Source organism: Vipera ursinii (assembly GCF_947247035.1).
Source record: "Vipera ursinii genome assembly, chromosome: 1".
Classification (NCBI taxonomy): domain Eukaryota; kingdom Metazoa; phylum Chordata; class Lepidosauria; order Squamata; family Viperidae; genus Vipera; species Vipera ursinii.
Genome location: NC_139512.1, coordinates 241,126,851 through 241,146,192, shown reverse-complemented (window position 1 = coordinate 241,146,192; position 19,342 = coordinate 241,126,851). Strand labels below are relative to the sequence as shown.

Genomic DNA, 19,342 nt, shown 5'->3' with positions numbered 1-19,342 from the left:
AGTTGAGCTAACAATTCTGATTGCACAGTTCAACACTGTGTGTATTTTATTACACATCTGCCAAGCCTTTCTGCATTGTTCTTTTCATCTGTTCCAAGTCCTTTTTCATTTTGCTTTATGTTTGTTGTCTGTCAACATAACTTAGACCATGAACGTGACTTTCCAGTAATGAAGCTCTTTCATTTACACAGGTAGTCCTCGACTTACAACCACAATTTTGCCCAAAATTTCCGTTCTTAATTGAATTTTGACCCATTTTACAATCTTTCTTGCCACAGTTGTTAAGAGAATCACCACAGTTGTTAAGTTAGTAAGATGGTTGTTAAGTGAATCTGGCTTCCCCCATTGACTTTGCTTGCAGAAGGTCTCAAAAAGTGATCATATGACCCCGAGACATTGCATTCGTCATAAATATGAGTCAGTTGCCAAGGATGTGAATTTTGATCGTGTGACCATGGGGATGCTGCAATGGTCACAAGTGTTAAAATTGGTCATAAGTCACTTTTTTCAGTGCCATTGTAACTTTGAACAGTCACTTAAATGGGCTGTTCTAAGTTGAGGATTCTAAGTTGAGTATTTGGGATCATGTGGCACTTTTCAAAATTAATCCTCCCCATCCCAGATACCTTTCGTTTGTGTGGACTTCAGTTCCTAGAATTTTTAGTATTAGTCAGCTAGCTGGGAATTTTCATCTCACATAATTGGAGATGGCAGTGTCTAGGGCAGGGGTCGGCAACCTTGGCTCTTTTATGACTCGCGGACTTCAACTCCCAGAATTCCTGAGCCAGCTATGCTGGCTCAGGAATTCTGGGAGTTGAAGTCCACGAGTCATAAAAGAGTCAAGGTTGCCTACCCCTGGTCTAGGGGGAAGAGAGGTGTCCAAAAGAAAGCGGGGGCAAAGGTGAAGGAGACAACGATGTCACAGCAGGATGCTGAAAGCCCAACCCCTTTGTACATTAATTATATTGCACACACCTACAAAGAGATGGGACTTGCATATTTCTTTTCATAGATAATTAAATGCGGAACCTTTAATTCATCGTGTCAGCATCTCCCAATAAAATCAGCTAATCATATGAGGCAATATCTGTGTCATATTGCATTAAATTTTCTACATATATTACATATTACATGTGCAAGTATCTGATAGCTAGGAAAAGAATTTGTGAATAACATAATTATTTGTTGCCCTTTTCATAAAAGAAAGCTATAAATGAAAGTGATTCAAATTATCTCTACTAAGTACTCTTTTTAACTATGTAATTAATTTAGATTGGTTTATAAAACACATGTGGAGATATGCATACAATTCAGCCTACATTGCACAAAATAAATATGATTTGATGGCCTGGTGCGGTATGTAATTTTTCAGAACAATTCTTATTAATTTCCTATTTAATTCTTTCTGTTTGCTTCCCTGTTCGCTTACACTTTAAGAAACACATGGGTACAGATAATCTTTGCTTAGCGACTGCCTCATTTAACAACTGTTAAAATTGCAAAGGTGCTAAAAAAAACTTTATAAGCAATGTCTCAAGTGTATGATCTTCACAGTCTCCCTCCCTCATCATTATAGTCAGTACACATTGTCCTTTGGCTCACCTGTTTATTTTTATCCCTCTCTTGTAGAGTGGATGGGGAATACAATGGACTCTTTGCACTGGCATTGGCAGCCAGTGCTTTTGTTGTCTACTCAGTATTGTGTTATATATACTTATTCTCTTGCAATCCCTTATTCTCCAATGAATGTAAACACAAACATTAATGCCCTTCTTGCTAATTAAGCCAATGTCAGAGTAAGCATTCCAAGAGCAGGAGAATAGTTAGGAGGGAAACTAATGCCAAAAGTGTGAATCTGATTAGTCTTCTCAGTTTTAAGGTGCTATCCCAGCAGGGAAAGCACAGTCATGGTCCCACTTAGTGACTGCTTTGCTTAATAACAGAGGTGTTGATTCAGTTGTGATTGCTAAACGACTATTTGTACAACTGCAAAACGTAAGTGCTTGGCGGAATTAGGAGAAATTCCTCATAATCAAACATCTTTGGATTTATGTTGCTTACTTTCAAATTCTTTTGTCACTATTGAAAAATTGTATGTATCCTCTGTTATAGAATCATTGAATCAATTTAGTACAAAGTTAATCATAACCTATCTTGCTTTTAATTTAAAGCAAGCTAATGATATTAGTTCATATTTTGATTTTTCATCAAATTATGGTTCCATCATATTATGGTTGAGTGGAGAAAACATATCTCAAATCAGTGGTATTTTTTCAAAAGATAACTTTACATTTATTTAACTTTTAAGTGCAGTCTTAATTTTCGTTCTACAGTTTTTGTTCCATTTTGTTCAAATAGCTTGTCATATTTAACACTTCCGTTTCCACTGTAAATACAGTGGAAAAACAGGATCTCTACTATGCACATGGTACAATACATGTAGTCACCTAGGCTGGAATTGCCGTTGATGTGGTACTTTTTACTGTAGATTGAAGAAGGCATTATGGTAATGGAAGATGATTCACCTGTGGAGGCACTTAGTATGCCTAATACACCTCGCAATCTTGCTGCTTGGAAAATTACCATTCCTTATGTTGACTTCTTTGAAGACCCCTCGCTTGAAAAGAAAGAAAGGAGAGAGAGAATTCCTGTATTTTGCATTGATGTGGAAAGAAATGACAGGTTGGCAGGTAAGCATTATAAAATGCATGCACAAAGTCTTCCAACACTTTTAGCATTTATGCTCAGTTTGACACTTGTGTTGTCTCAGATAATGTTTCCAAAATCCTTAAGCCCTGAAAAATGGAAGAATGAAAACATCTGACATTTTACGACGTGAAGAATGATTGTAAAATATGGCATTCGTGGTAGATTGAGTTTCTTTTGCGCACACCTCAGGGTGAAGTTTAATGGAGGGATAACAGATCAATCGTTAGGCCCCATTTTCTGTGATCCATTTGTCCATGGTAACAACATTTCCCAAGTCCTGCAGGATACAGCAGAACAGCTGCCCCGGCATGCACCTTCATGTATTTCCCTGTACAATTCTGTGAAGAGAGAAAGGCATCTGCAGATAAAATGTAGTCAGTTTTGTTTCCTGCAGTCTTAGGAGAGTACATTTGACATTTTCTTTTAAAATTTTATTTATTTATTTATTTGATTTACCGGTATATATATTTTCTTTTAAAATGTCCTATCAGAGGCTAGCACACAGACAGAACTGTTTGATCCCCAAAAGTAAATAAGACTTGTTAGTTCTTGGTTGACAGACTACCAGGAAATCCCAAGTTTATTGTCTAGACTGGGAAGTTGGGGGTGGGGATGGGGGGAACCTCAGAAAAAGGCAGTTGCAAACCATTTTTTTATTGCTTTCTAATTTAGCTACATGGATGAATCCTGAAATCCCCAGAGTCAAACTTGATAACAAGAGTGTTTATCTTAATGATGACAATAGTAAATTATGACTGCTAATAAAAGCTTTTATTAAGTTTGAAAAGTGTGAGGTTTAAAATATGGTTGGAGACTTGCTTTTAGCTCTGTTAGAGGTTTCCATATAAAATGCTTTTATTCTGGACAAATTTAAAAAAATGATAATTTTGTCTCTTTATTTTCAGTTGGGCATAAACCTGAACACTGGTCGGTCTATAGAAGATACCTTGAATTTTATGTGCTGGAATCAAAGCTAACAGAATTTCATGGTATGCTTTCTCTACCACCTATTTCTGGGGATATTGTTGTGTAATAGTAAAAAATTTTAAGCTTGTATAAGTGAAAATAAACTCTCAACATGTTTACATTTTATTGCATGACCAGGTGCATTCCCTGATGCTCAGCTTCCCTCTAAGAGGATTATTGGACCAAAGAATTATGAATTCTTAAAGTCAAAGAGAGAAGAATTTCAAGAATACCTTCAGGTAGGAGAAAACAAGTTTTTTGGATTTATAAATCAGTGGAATTATATGTATTTCCTAATAGACAATTATGTTTTTCCAGGCTCTGTCTGTCTGTAAATACCATATATGTAGCTGCCCACTTTTCAATCAACTCTGGGGAGCTCCCAGTCAAAAATAAAAAAAATGTATAAAGAAACCTATAAAACTCAACCAGCTAAAATATAAAACATTAAAAACAACAAAACTCTGGTGCTATTCAGTGCTAACATGCCATCATCTAATGTTCTCCCAACGCTTGTGGGAAAGGGCAGGCCTTCAAAGCTTTTTGGAAGACTAGGAGAGTGGAAGCCTGGTAGAATTCAGGGAGCAGAGTGTTCTATAAGGCAGAGGCTACCCTGGAAAATCGCATGCTTCCTAGCTGTCATCAGATGACAATATTTGTGGGAAGCGACAAGGAGACTGCCTTCCCTACCTGACCTGGTGAGATGAGTGGATGTCTTTAGGGAAAGACAGCCCTGCAGATATCCTGGGCACGTGCCATACAGGACTTTAAAGATGATGAACAGCACCTTGAATTGCACCTGGGAAAAACTGTCAGCCACTATAGCTCCCATGACAGAGGTGTTATGTGGACAAATAAGGGCCCCCATTACTGTGTGCACTACTATATTCTGGACCAAGTGGTTTTCGAGAGCAGCCCCATATAGAGTGCTTTGCAGTAATCTTATCTTTTCTCAGCATAATTTACTTAGACTAAATTATCTTTACTGAAGAGACAGCCACTAGAGACTACTTCTTTGTTTTCCTCACAGAAACTTTCACAACATCCAGAGCTAAGCAATAGCCAACTTCTAGCTGACTTCTTATCCCGTAATGGTGGAGAGACACAGTTTCTTGATAAAATATTGCCTGATGTAAATTTAGGTGAGAAAAGTGCTGTTATTTTTTTTTTAAATTGATTCTGAATTGAACTACAAGTATAAGGACAACTAAACCAAGTTGCCACTCGAAAGTATGATTTATTGTCACACTTGCATGACACAATATTGATGTTTTCGTAAGAGTACAAGAATTTTTCACTTTAGTACTAGGCTGTAAATGAAAGCCAATAAAGAGCTTTTAAAGTATCTGTACAAACATTGTTATGGTTTGGTTTGGAATCCACAGATCATTAGGTAGAAGTAGAACAAGGGAACATTTTCATTGACCTCCGATAAATTGTGTCTGAGTTCTATGAACATAATTTATTTGAGGAGTCTGTTAATACTCAGAATCTTAGCTTTGTATCTGGAGACGTGGGGTTGAAGCGCTAAAGATTGGGTGACTTTTTGATATGATATAAGAAGAATCTGTTTCATGAATTTAGATATGAAACAGGCAGCCCAAAGAGCTTACAAAGTTAGAAAAATGACAAGAGAATTAAAAAAAAGTTCATGTTTTTTTTTTAAAAATCTATTCCTCTTTTCTTCTCTTCTTTGGCATGCAGGTAAAATGATAAAATCTGTTCCCGGGAAATTAATGAAAGAGGTAAGACATCGTGTTGCCTTGTTATTTATAAACAGCATTTATCCCACATAGCTTCTGTGGAAAGCTGTCCATTCTAACTATTTTTGGCATTAATTTCAGAAAGGCCAGCACTTGGAACCATTCATTATCAATTTTATTACCTCCTGTGAGTCTCCCAAGCCTAAACCAAGTAAACCAGAAATTACTATTCTCAGTCCTACTTCCGAAAACAACAAAAAGGTATAGTATGTCCTGTAGACTAGTAAAATATTCTAAATATTCAAATAGAAGTATGACACTAGTGTCATGGTTCCGACAGATGAAACCAATTAAAAGAACTTCAAGGCAAGGATTTCTTCCTTAAAGAACATTTTATTCAGGAAACAAAGTATTGGCACTTACATATTTGAACCCAAGACTAAAATTCCCTCTCCCTGATACAAAGTAACAAGTTGCAATTCCCACCCCAGAAAGGCCATCATAAATCATTTTCACCAATTAATCTAAAATCCTCCCCACTTCACAGTTACACTTCACTGCCAGCCAAAACTTTATCCAGAATTTTATTTTTTTATTTATTTATTTTAATCCCATTTATATCCCGCCCTTCTCCGAAGACTCAGGGCGGCTTACAAGCTTAGCAGTAGCCTTCATTCTATGTATATGCCTGCTTATTAGGGCTTTCACACACACCCCAAGCGGCATTATTACAAAGTCAGCTTAATTGCCCCCAACAATCTGGGTCCTCATTTTACCTAACTCGGAAGGATAGAAGGCTGAGTCAACCTTGAGCCTGGTGGGATGCGAACCTGCACTGATTGCAGGCAGCTGGTGTTACTTAAGGAGGCATTAGCCCACTGCTCCACCAAGAATTGACCTTGAAGCTTACCCAGCTGCAATTGTTTAGGCTAACTTAAAAAGCTCAAGCATTTCTCTTTCCCCCCTCTTCTATATCTGAGAACCCCAAGCAACAGAAAAAGCACAAGTAAAGTAAAAGGTAAAATGGCTGCAATTTCTTAATTGTCACAGCGTTGACAACTAGTTAATAACTCACTTTATTATTTTGATTAATATATTTCTGTTTGGATGATTATTTATCATTTTCTTGCATATCCCTCACCATTAACACATTTATTATGGAAAATAGTATTTGGCACATCTGATAAAAAATAAAGGATCTTGGTGGGCATGAAATCTATTATTGTAGAAGTTAAATACAAATTATAACCTATTCTAATTTTTATTAACACTCTTGATTTTTGGCCTCCAAAGACTAGGGTGGTAGAATCGCTATGATCCAGTGACATTATAGATTAGGCAGATTTAAAATGTTTGTCCTTTTTTACTTAAGGAAGTTAAGAAAAAAAGCTTGGTTGACCTATCCCCAAAGTGCTTTTTCAAAGACAACTGGACTTCGTTTTTTCCTAGAAGATGTTTCACTTCTCATCCAAGAAGCTTCTTAAGTTCTTTTGAAAAAGTACTTTTGGGACAACCATGACCTGGATGACTGATAATCTCCATAGACACTTAGTTGACTTAATTTATATAAAAAAAGAACCACGTACAGTTGTACCAGTATGTCATTAAATTTTGAGAGCTTTATTTGGGGCTACCAAAATTGTGAAAGGGAATTCCCACCAAATACACCCATAACTGACGAAAAAGTCTTTTGTTTGGTGATAAATTCCACAACATTTATGCTTTTTAAAAAACCTGATTTTCTCTGCTTTTAGCTTTATAATGAACTCTATAAGAACAATGCAAACCGTTCTGAGAATTTAGAAAGAAGACAGAATGAGAACTATTTCTTGAAGATGATGTCAATTGAAGGAGTTTATGACTACTTAATGTATATTGGTAAGAAATTGCTGACAGGGTTTTATGAAATTGAAAGCAGAAGTGGAATGAGTGCAAGTGATCTGATTTTGTGTTCTGCTTCTTTTGTAATATGAGAACTTGTAGACCGGTTGCCAAATCACCGCCACCACTGTCTGTGCATTTTAATTATTTAGATTAAAACAATGTAGTGCAGAAAACATTAGGAAACTCGTTTCGCCACAGGCAAATGAAACCAGAGTACTTTTGGAAAAGGATGCCCAGAGAAGGCAAGCCAATATATGTTCCCTATTTCATGTGATCGACCAGTGGAACTTAGAGCCAAGAAAAAGTATAAAACGAGGGTTCTCACAATCATAGGTTCCTTGTTAAATTCTTAGAAAGGCAGGCTTCTGCAAGCTGGAAGAAAAGTTATTACAACATGCTGCATAAGTACTAATTCTGTTCCAGGTAAATATACATTGACAAAAATTTTCAACATATGAATATTTTTACAATTTGAGAGAGAAATAATATTTCAGATTATCTTGGGAGTCACTTAATAGTGAAATGGACGGCATATAAATTTAATGAAAGTGTGTGGGTGTGTATAGTATTCCTTAATCTCCCATCTCCCTCAGAGAGGGACTCTGGGTGGAAACAAACAAACAAATAAAATTTTATTGTAAATATATGTCAAACATAAAATAAAAGCAATTAAATAAATATTTTTAGTATAAAAGGTGAACTAATATTGAAGCCATTTGGAAAAATCCCTTAGGTTATTCACCATAAAGTGTAAGCCTTGATTTAGGAATATGTTATTTGAAGTATGAATACTCTGCTATGCTAAATTAACTTTGTAATCTTTTGAATTGATTTTTGTCTGTTCAGACTGTGACAGAAGTATGTTTTAATAGGCAATATGTTGTTTGGATTTAGAGAATGATGTAAAGATAAATACGATGAGTTTAAAATTCCAGAGCATGTTTGAAGAATGTATTATATCATCATACTTCTGATTGTGTATTAAAGGCAAAGAAGGACTATTTTCTGTTTTATATATATATGAAAAGGTTGACTTGCAGACAAAAATTGCTGCCTTGTGCTCATTTTCCTTGATAAAAACCATAAAATACTCAGGATTGGACAGGAGGTGGTGAGACAAGGAGAAATTAAATAGAATCTTCTGATTAGCTATCACTGAGTAATATTTTTAAGAAATGAAAAACACCAAGTGATTTTGCCTGGTAGTGGGCAGTAGCCCATTGGTTGGGGACCCATGCCTTATGGCAGACATGTCAAACACAAGGCCCGGGGGCCGGATCCGGCCCGCAAAGTGGTTTCATGCGGCCCGTGAAGCCATCCTGGAAACAGTGAGGGAACGGCCCCCACTGCCTTGGCCCTGTTCTGTCCCACTCCTGCCCAGGCCCCCATAGGCACCCTTGATGCCAACGATGTAGAGCTGGCCACGCCCGCCCAGTAGGCCATGCCCACCCTGGCCACACCCACCCAGTAGGCCACACCCACCCGGCCCCTTGAGGGCAACCGCAATGGTGATGCGGCCCTCAATGAAATTGAGTTTGACACCCCTGCCTTATGGGATCAGGTCATAGACTGGCTAATCCAGCAAGGCTGTTACTAAGATATCCATGGTAGATGAAGGCATCATTTCTTCTGGTACTTAAGATAACCTTGTTCTCAGTGTCAGAGCTGAAGTATTCTGCCATCTTTCATAATTGGCTGGAAAATAAGCTTTTTAACCGTGTGAAATCTAAAAGTATAAGTTGAGAAAGTAGACTTTTACTCAAAGGTGAGGCAGTTCCTTTGATGTCAAACTGATGTTAAATTGTATTCTATGTTACAGCTAGAGTTGTTTTCCATATCCCTGACTGGCTTCATCACATCTTGATGGGTGGAAGGATTCTCTTCAAAAATACCTTAGAAAAATATATAGACAACTACTTGCAGTACAAACTAGAACAGCTCTTTCAGGAACACCGTCTGGTCTCACTGATAACACTTCTCAGAGGTTAGTAGAAAGCTGCAAATGAAGTCTTGTTGTCAAAGATGTTGTTCCGTGTAGATGGAGAAGGATTGGCAGTCTGTCACAGGCAATCTATCTTACAGCAGAAGCTAAAGAAAACAAGTTTAATTTTACAGCGTTACTCTGAGGCCAAGGCCCTATTATTTAAGTGACTTAAATTGGCCAACTAATTAAAGCAAGTCTGCCTGAGTGGTTCTACATTGTCCAGAAAAAAAAATGTGGTTTTTTTTTTTTTAGATGCTGTATTTTGTGAGAATTCTCAACCTCGCTCTCTCCAAGATAAGCACAAACGGGCCAAGCAGACCTTTGAAGAAATGATGAAATACATTCCAGGTTCAGTGTTTATGTGGCATGATTTATCAAGAAGAGAGGCAGTCTAAATGACCAAAGTCCATCAGGTTGAATGGCACTTGTTAATATAAACATTCTTACTATATGTTTATCAAAGCATTCTCGTATAAACGGAGTGTAGGGTTTAGAAATAGCTTCAGATGTATTATCTTGCTAAGACTCCTGAAGCCCAAATGGGTCTTTTCCTGTATTGGTCTTTTCCTGTCCCCTTTACAAGCCATTCCCCTTTATTCTAATAGTGGCAGTGACCAAAGCTGGTACTAGACATAGCATCTTCAGGAAGCAATATGCCCTTTGAGTTGAGAAGCATGGGCTGTGCTATCATATTACTGTTGTATAGAGTTTAGTGGAAGAAAACATACAAATTAGAAATTCCTTGATTTTAATTCATGTAACAGGTTTTAAGCCTCATGCAATAGCAAGAGCACTTAGACTTATATACTGCTCCGTAGTGCTTTACAGCACACACTGAGCAGTTTACAAATGTCAGCATATTGCCCCCAAGATCTGGGTCTTCGGAAGGATGGAAGGCTGAGTCAACCTTGAGCTGGTCAGGATCAAACTCCTGGCTGTGGGCAGAGTTAGACTGCAATACTGTATTCTAACCATTGCGCCGTCATGGCTGCGTGCAGGCAGTGCAATTTCTAGTATATATAAACTGTATGATTGAAGCTATGTACACTTTTTTTTTCCAATTAACTCACTGCTTGCCTTTGTAGGTTTGGTAGGCAACAGACTCCATACTAGATTGACTAGATTGGTAGAATGGTTCCTTTACTGCAGATCTTCCAGATGAATTTGAGTTACAGCTGTCAGCCAGTTTTTCCACTAGTGAGGAATGGTGCAAGTTTCCCAACCCTATTCTGTATGAAGGCAAAATCAGATGGAACCCAGAATTATGATAACCAAAATGTGTTATGCTAAATGGAACCAAAAGATGACCTCTTCTTCACTAGAACTGTTTCTCCAAAATAAATGACAAAGAGTTCAAGAAACCAGTTTTGTATCCAAAAGCGTATGGGTAGAAAGAGGTTTTGGAAAATGGAAGTAAAGGAGGCAGCAAGGAAACAAACAAAAACACTGAAGATTTAGGAATCGGCTAATGGATTGTGGTGAGGCTGAACTTTGTTAGTGGCTCCACAAATATATTATATATTATATTATATTTATTATATTTTTATACCGCCCTTCTCCCGAAGGACTCAGGGCGGTGTACAGGGCAATAAATATAAAAACAGAATACAAAAGTTAAAAAACGATTAAATATAATGCCCAAGTTTAAAACAGTAATTAAAACATATTAAAACCCCAACCCTAACCCATCAAACCAGGTCAGACTGCTCAAATAAATACGTTTTTAGATCGCGCCGGAAGGAGCGAAGGTCGGGGGCCATCCAGAGCTCAACCGGCAAGTGGTTCCACAGGTCTGGCATGCCCACAGAGAACGCCCTCCCCCTGGGGGCCACCAATCAACATTCTTTGATCGGAGGCACCCTGAGGAGGCCTTCTCTGTGGGAGCGCACTGGACGGAGGGAAGTTGACGCCGGCCGCAGGTGTTGCCGTAGGTAATCTGGACCCATGCCATGTAGGGCTTTGTAAGTCATTACCAATACCTTGAATCTCACCCAGAGGGCAACCGGCAGCCAATGCAGCTCGCGGAGCAAAGGTGTAACATGGGAGTATCGGGAGACTCCCAGCACAACTCGCGCGGCTGCATTCTGCACCATTTGGAGCCTCCGAGTGGACTTCAAGGGCAGCTCCATGTAGAGAGCATTACAGTAGTCTGGACGAGAGGTCACGAGCGCATGAGTGACTGTATGCAAGGCATCCCGGTCCAGATAGGGTCGCAACTGGCGCACCAGGCGAACCTGGGCAAAGGCCCCCCTAGTCACAGCTCCAATATGCTCTTCTAAAGAGAGCTATGAGTCTAGAAGGACCCCCAAGTTGCGCGCCCTATCTACGGGGGGTAATAGCTCACCCCCCATGGCAAGAGATGGAATAATCGGAATTTCCCGGGATGCCGGCACGAACAGCCACTCAGTCTTGTCAGGGTTGAGCCGAAGCCTGTTCCTCCCCATCCAGACCCGAACTGCCTCCAGGCAACGGGACATCACGTCGAGGGCATCACTGGGGTGGTTTGGGGTCGAAATAAAAAGCTGGGTATCATCAGCATACTGATGATACCCAACTCCAAAACCACGAATGATCTCACCCAGCGGCTTCATATAGATGTTGAACAGGAGAGGCAAGAGGACCAATCCCTGAGGGACTCCACAAATGAGAGGCCTCAAGGTCAACCTCTGCCCCCCTGCCAACACCGACTGCGAACGTCCCAGAAGGTAGGAGGAGAACCACTGAAAAACTGTGCCTCCCACTCCCAACCCCCTGAGACGTCGCAGCAAGATACCATGGTCGATGGTATCAAAAGCCGCTGAGAGGTCTAAAAGGACTAGGACAGAGGAGCAACCCCTGTCCTGAGCCCGCCAGAGATCATTCACCAGCGTGACCAATGCCGTCTCCGTGCTGTACCCGGGCCTGAAGCCCAATTGGTACAGCTTCATCCAAGAACAAAGGGAGCTGCTGCGCCACCACGCTCTCAACAACCTTCGCCAGAAAGCGAAGGTTGGAGATCGGATGAAAGTTATTTAATATTGCTGGGTCCAAGGCAGGCTTCTTGAGGAGGGGTCTCACCACCGCCTTCTTCAAGGCGGCGGGAAAGCTACCCTCACTCAAAGAGGCAGTGATCACTGCCTGGAGCCAGCCTCGTGTCCCATCCCGGGCCGCATAAATCAGCCAGGAGGGACACGGGTCCAACAAACGCTTGGTGGAGCTCAGCTTCCCCATGATCCTGTCCACTTCTTCAGGAGTCACAGGATCGAACTCCTCCCAGATAACATCGACAAGACTGCCTGTATTCTGAATCCCCTTCTCAAAACCAGCATCTCATGCCCAGGACATAACCGAGGCAAAATGGATAGTGAAGTTTACAGGATGTGTCATACTCCCTGCACTATAGAATCAGGTCCCAAATACATTGAGTGCTGGATTTCTTTCGACTGCTAAGTCAAGTGGTCCATGAATAAGAAAAAGAAAATCTGGCTCTAAAAATGTGGGTTGAATGACAAAGTAGCAATCGTGCATTTAGGAAATGAAATGAAAGGGAGATGAAGCAAATCCCATGTTAATCCTAGAGCTCTAGGACAACACTATAAAAGATCCGTAGTCTGGTCTCGGGAAACGAAAATTAATCAAGTATCTGAAGTAAACTATTTGTCTAGATATTAAATATGCTACTGAAGGCAAGTTGTATTATGTTTTAAACATCTGTATTATAATGAGGGCTTTGGAAGAGACTGCTTACCTATTACTTGGGGAAGTGGAAATGCTATGGGAAATTGTAAGCCACCCAGAGTTGCTTTGCATAATAAGGTGGGGCAGTGTATAAATTTAATTAATAATTAACACATAACCTTGGGGGGAATTAGTTGGGGAGCAGAGAATTCTTGGTGCATAGCAACTGTTTCATTTGTACAATTTCTTCTAATGTAATCATTAAGAAAGTGCCCAAAGAGCTAGGCTGACATGCCTATGGAACTATGCAGACCATTTTTCTCATTTGAGGATTTACAGTTGGGGGCTACTTCAAAAATGAAATTCCTACCTCTCCAATATAATTTCTTTACATTCAAATTCAAGATATTTAGATCATTGATAAGAACTGTGCTTGAAAACAGATTGGAAGCCAGTGGAGCAGATTAGATATGTAATCTACATACTGCAAATTAGCCCCAATTTTACATTAACTTAGTTTTTGGCTGGTCCTAGGCAGAGGCACTTACTTAATGAAGACTCAGGAGCAAAGAGCTGAACTTCACAGATCCGAGAGATTAGCTAGAAGGAATGGAACCGCAAGCAGAGAGCAGTTTCTGCATCTCCTGTGTGATGTCTCTCAGCTGTACACCAGCTGGAAACTGAATGTGGCTTATTTATTGCATCCCTTCCCTCTTTAAAGTACTGAGAATAAATCATCAAAACCCAGTTTGACCTGCATGTATGATCTACAGCTCCATGCAGAGTGCATTATAATAATCCAGTCTTGAAGTAACCAAGGCATGAGTGACTGAAAGGCCTCACAGTCAAAGGAGAAGGTACAATTGGTTATTGCAGGTAATCAGAAGATTCTCTATAGTAAGAAATATACTGGCTGCCCATTGTATGTTTAAAGTGTCCTGCTAAAATGTTTTACAGAAATCAGGCGTTCATTCAATTGCCACCAACAGTGATGCTTTTGTAGAATAGATGTTTCAGCTGACAAAGCTTTCAGAGTCTGGCTTTAAGTTTGAATTCCTTTTATTTGAATTGACTTACTCATGTTTTGATGTTTTTTGCAGATCTGATCGGTAAATGTATTGGGGAAGATGCAAAATATGAAGGCATAAGACTTCTATTTGATGGATTGCAACAGCCAGTACTTAACAAACAGGTGGGTTCTATTGAACACCCTAAGCACCTATTGTATTTAGGGGTAGAATTTTTGTAAGTTTTAATTTACAGTTTTGAAATACTGTACATCATTACAAGTGTGCGCACAGCTGTCTTACGTTAATAGCTAGTGTGCAAAACAAACTCTAAAGAAATAATGTTCTATGTTTTAGGAATGTATTTCCAAATACTGTTTCTGTTTGATAGATGTGTGACTGAGAGAGCAGCACAATTAATAAGCCTAGTTATGTTGTGTTTCTGCAATTAATAGCAGGAACATTAGTCAAAGAATTAAGCACTCCAGAATAGCAAAGGTCATTAATGGGCTAAGTTAGGTTAAACGAGGCCAAATCTCTTGGCATTTCCAGACTCAAGAGATTGGATGAGGCCCATAGAATGCTGTGTATGTCAGTCATAGCAGATGTGTTTTACATGTGTATCTGTAAATGAAGGTAATCTTTGTATCAGAGTGAATGTTGGGGGGGGGTGTTTATGAAATGGAAAGCCTGGGGATACGAGGAGGAAGAAATGGAAGAATTTAGACAGTATAATTTGCTGAGAGAAGATGGAAAAGGAGGAAAAGGGCAGAAGAAAAAGATAGTGATCAGGAATGGAGAACTGTGGAAGATGATAAATAGATAAAGGGCTAAACATACTCTGGACAGAACTGGTAACTGTTAGAGATTTGTGCCAGAAAATAAGAAAGACTTAGAAGAGAGATTTCAAAAGGAGAAGACGAGAGTGGATGAACACAGCGTATGGATGGATAGGCACCAGTGTTTACTAGTTTTCAACTTCATGCTGTTGTCATTGGGCCTCTGACACATTTCCCTTGGTGAGTAAGTAGACGTAGATTATTTTGAAAATTGATAAAGATGGGTTGTAATTTATTGTGACTACTGGTTAACAGCTTACTTAATTTTTTTAAAAAAATAATGCAGTTACTGAAATTGAGAATATATTTTAGCTAATTTTTAAAGATTCTGGTTATCTAATGAATGATAGTTCTTTGGGCTGCTAAGTTTGTGCAGACCTCTCTATGTTAAGGTAGTGTTTAAAAAGTTCAAAACTGCAACTTTTCTTTGTATTTTATTTTTAGTTAACATATGTCCTACTGGATATTGGGATTCAAGAACTATTTCCAGAGTTGAATGGTATGTTGTAACACAAACAGTTCTAATTTATCTGATCAATGATGTAAAACGACGGCCCCTGACCTTTTGGGCACGAGGGACTGGTTCCGTGGAGAGAGGTTTTTCCATAGACCGGATGGGGTGTGGTTTCGTGTGCTGCCTGCATCCTGCAGATGGGGTTTTGCTTGTTTGCCTGGCCCGGTTTCTGGCATGCCATGGACTCGGGGTTGGGGACCCCTGATGTAAAATACTAGTGTAGGCCAAATATCTTTTGTGCATAAGATTTGCTTCCTCTAATTAATTGCTTTACTCAAAAAAGAAGTAAATGAATTAAAGCATTGTAGAGTGAGCGCCTGTTACTCGTCCCAGCTTCTGCCAGCCTAGCAGTTCGAAAGCACGTAAAAATGCAAGTAGAAAAATAGGGACCACTACGGTGGGAAGGTAACAGCGTTCTGTGCGCCTTTGGTGTCTAGTCATGCTGGCCACATGACCACAGAGAAGTCCTCGGACAAGCGCTGGCTCTTCGGCTTTGAAATGGAGATGAGCACTGGCCCCTAGAGTTGGAAACGACTAGCACGAATGGAAAAGATGGAGAAGCTCTATACAGTCAGTAAAAACAAGACCAGGAGCTGACTGTGGCTCAGACCATGAGCTTCTTATTGCAACGTTTAGGCTTAAATTAAAGAAAGTAGGGAAAAGCGCTAGGCCAGTCAGGTATGAATTAAATCATATCCCTGTTCAACATACAGTAGAGGTGACAAATAGATTTAAGGAATTAGATCTGATAGACAGAGTGCCTGAAGAACTATGGACAGAGGTTCGCAACATTGTACAACGTAGCAACCAAAACCATCCCAAAGAAAAAGAAATGCAAGAAAGCAAAATGGCTGTCTGAGGAAGCTTTGCAAATAGCTGAGGAAAGGAGGGAAGCGAAAGGCAAGTGAGAAAAAGAAGGATATGCCCAATTAAATGCAGAATTCCAAAGAATAGCTAGAAGAGATAAGAATGCCTTCTTAAATGAACAATGCAAAGAAATAGAAGAAAACAATAGAATAGAGAGGACCAGAGATCTTTTCAAGAAAATTGGAGAGATGAAGGGAACGTTTCATGCAAAAATGGGCATGATAAAGGACCAAAATGGCAGGGACCTAACAGAGACAGAAGAGATTAAGAAGAAGTGGCAAAATTACACAGAAGAACTATACAAGAATGAGCTTAACGTCCCTGATAATCACAATGAGTTGGTCACTGACCTCGAGCCAGACATCCTAGAATGTGAAGTGGGCCTTAGAAAAGCTGAGCAACAACAAAGCTAGTGGAGGTGACAGTATTCCAGCTGAGCTATTCAAAATCTTAAAAGACGATGCAGTAAAAGCGCTACACTCAATTTGCCAGCAAATTTGGAAAACTCAACAGTGGCCACAGGATTGGAAAAGATCAGTTTACATTCCAATTCCAAAGAAAGGCAGTGCCAAAGAATGTTCAAACTATCGCACCATTGCACTCATTTCTCATGCTAGTAAAGTTATGCTTAAAATTCTACAAGCTAGACTCCAGCAGTATGTGGATCGAGAACTACCAGAAGTACAGGCAGGATTTCGAAGAGGCAGAGGAACTAGAGATCAAATTGCTAACATACGCTGGATCATGGAGAAATCTAGAGAGTTCCAGAAAAACATCTACTTTTGCTTCATTGACTATGCTAAAGCCTTTGATTGTGTGGATCATAACAAACTGTGGCAAGTCCTTAAAGAGATGGGCATACCAGACCATCTTATTTGTCTCTTGAGAAACCTATATGCAGGCCAAGAAGCAACAGTGAGAACTGGACATGGAACCACTGATTGGTTCAAAATTGGGAAAGGAGTCCGGCAAGGCTGTATACTGTCGCCTTGCCTATTTAACTTATATGCAGAGCACATCATGAGAAAGGCAGGGCTAGATGAATCAAAAGTTGGAATTAAGATTGCTGGAAGAAACATCAACAACCTAAGATATGCAGATGATACCACTCTAATGGCAGAAATTGAAGAGGAACTAAAGAGCCTCTTGTTGCGAGTGAAGAAGGAGAGTGCAAAACTTGGGTTGAAACTAAACATTAAGAAAACCAAGATCATGGCATCTGGCCCTCTCAATTCCTGGCAAATAGATGGGGAAGAAATGGAGGTAGTGACAGATTTTATTTTCCTGGGCTCCAAGATCACTGCAGATGGGGACTGTAGCCAAGAAATTAAAAGACGCTTGCTCCTGGGGAGGAAAGCCATGGCAAATCTAGACAGCACACTAAAAAGCAGAGACATCACCCTGTCAACAAAAGTGCGTATAGTCAAAGCTATGGTCTTCCAAGTTGCAATGTATGGCAGTGAAAGCTGGACCATAAGAAAGGCTGAGCACCAAAGAATTGAAGCCTTTGAACTATGGTGCTGGAGAAGACTCCTGCGAGTCCCTTGGACTGCAAGGCGATCAAACCGGTCAGTCCTAGAGGAGATCAACCCTGACTGCTCTTTAGAAGGCCAGATCCTGAAGCTAAAACTCAAAATACTTTGGCCACCTAATGAGAAGGAAGGACTCACTGGAGAAGAGTCTAATGCTGGGAAAGATTGAGGGCAAGAGAAGAAGGGGACGACAGAGAATGAGGTGGCTGGATGGAGTCACTGAAGCAGTAGGCGTGAGCTAAAATGGACTCCAGAAGATGGTAGAGGACAGGAAGGCCTGGAGGAACATTGTCCATAGGGTCGCGATGGGTCGGACACGACTTCGCAACTAACAACAACAACAACAGCACGAATGTGTGGGGGAACCTTTACCTTTACCTAGAAAAGATGAGTTGGAGGAATCTTACTAGTTGTCTAGTCCAACCTCACTGCAGAAATCCATTAAACCATTCCTGATGGTGGCATTCAGCCTCCCTTTGAAAAATCTCCAGTAAGGGAGAGCCCACCACTTGTATTGGGAAGATTATTTCATTGCTTAACAAGTCTTGGTGTCAAGAAATCTCTCCAACCTGAATTGGATTAATTAGAGTGGACTCTTCAGCATTACTCTCCCCACCTTCGTTGTAATATGAATGTATTTATTCAGCCATTATTAAATCAAATGTTCCTTCTAGAGACATCTTTGAAGTTTTATAATAATAAAAAACATTAAAGGAAAACATAATTGCTTTAATGTGTCTCTATTGTAGCAACTGTTGCAGCACTTAGTGACGTTTCCTTTTGAGACAATGCAAAAAGAATAATTTTCTTTGTTACTGGTATTTGAATTATGTTTTGCTCATCATCAATTTATTTCTGCACCCCACTTTTTGTTACTTAGGTTAGAAACTTCATTGGGAAAACACTCCAATATTAAGTATTTTTTAAACGTATTTTTCATTAAATTCTATTTTTCCACTGTATTTTATTTAGATGTAAGAGCACATTTGGTGTTTGTTGTAGACAAATATAACTAATTTATATAAACAAATAGGAATGTTTTAATTAAAGTGCTCACTATTGCAGAAAATATTGTCAGGATTACAATCTTTTTGAGTTTCCCACTTAGTAATTGCAACCAGTATAGTGTTTACACATGAGGTATCCACACTGGAATGAATTAAAGCTGCAGGGAAGCTTGTACAGGACCCAGTCATTGCAAGGCAGAGCTTTTGTGAAGTATCCTAATAGGTAGTGGCCCTTAATTCATCAATGCAGAAAGGGAAGTCGGCCAAAATGGATTTTTTATTATGCTAATTCTGAAAGGAATTTTTAGAATATCACTTTAAAGAACTAAAATAGATAATACTTAAGGTTACGGCTTTACAATGGTACCTCGGTACTCATTGTTAATTGGTTCCAGAAGGCATGATGAGTACCAAAAAGATTTTTCCCATAAGGAATAATGTGAGTCACAAGGCAGCTGACATCATCAAATTTTAGCTTGTGCAGTGAGTACCAAATAAACGATAAGTCCCAGGAAAAAAATTTCATGTCAGAACACGTAGAGTACTAAATTCGATGAGTTTCAAAGCAGTTGAATACCAAGGTACCACTATACCATTATTACTTATATTTATTGTACTAATTAGTGGTGGTCTTTTCACTGGCTGTCATATTTTCTCTCCCCTCCTCCCCCTT

The 19,342-nt window shown here is 39.5% G+C and overlaps 2 protein-coding genes across 9 annotated transcripts in view; one reads left to right on the top strand and one right to left on the bottom strand.

Moving 5' to 3' along the window:
• MRAP2 (melanocortin 2 receptor accessory protein 2) overlaps positions 1 to 19,342 on the bottom strand; it is a gene marked incomplete at its 5' end in the record, with an annotated part of 869,028 nt that overhangs the window by 180,975 nt on the left and 668,711 nt on the right. The window lies entirely within an intron of this gene.
• The window catches only part of SNX14 (sorting nexin 14), a 45,449-nt gene that overhangs the window by 25,715 nt on the left and 392 nt on the right, over positions 1 to 19,342 (top strand). For 5 of the 8 annotated variants that reach the window (XM_083377013.1, XM_083377012.1, XM_083377016.1 and 2 more), the window contains 11 exons: positions 2,489 to 2,690; positions 3,615 to 3,698; positions 3,814 to 3,914; positions 4,706 to 4,817; positions 5,380 to 5,420; positions 5,520 to 5,639; positions 7,133 to 7,256; positions 9,082 to 9,246; positions 9,499 to 9,594; positions 14,004 to 14,095; positions 15,194 to 15,248. In XM_083377013.1, coding sequence (XP_083233139.1) covers positions 2,489 to 2,690; positions 3,615 to 3,698; positions 3,814 to 3,914; positions 4,706 to 4,817; positions 5,380 to 5,420; positions 5,520 to 5,639; positions 7,133 to 7,256; positions 9,082 to 9,246; positions 9,499 to 9,594; positions 14,004 to 14,095; positions 15,194 to 15,248 — 1,192 coding nt within the window. Of the gene's footprint in view, positions 1 to 2,488; positions 2,691 to 3,614; positions 3,699 to 3,813; positions 3,915 to 4,705; positions 4,818 to 5,379; positions 5,421 to 5,519; positions 5,640 to 7,132; positions 7,257 to 9,081; positions 9,247 to 9,498; positions 9,660 to 10,331; positions 10,725 to 14,003; positions 14,096 to 15,193; positions 15,249 to 19,342 lie in introns of all 8 variants that reach the window. The other 3 variants (XR_014494170.1, XR_014494171.1, XR_014494172.1) reach the window with 3 other exon arrangements.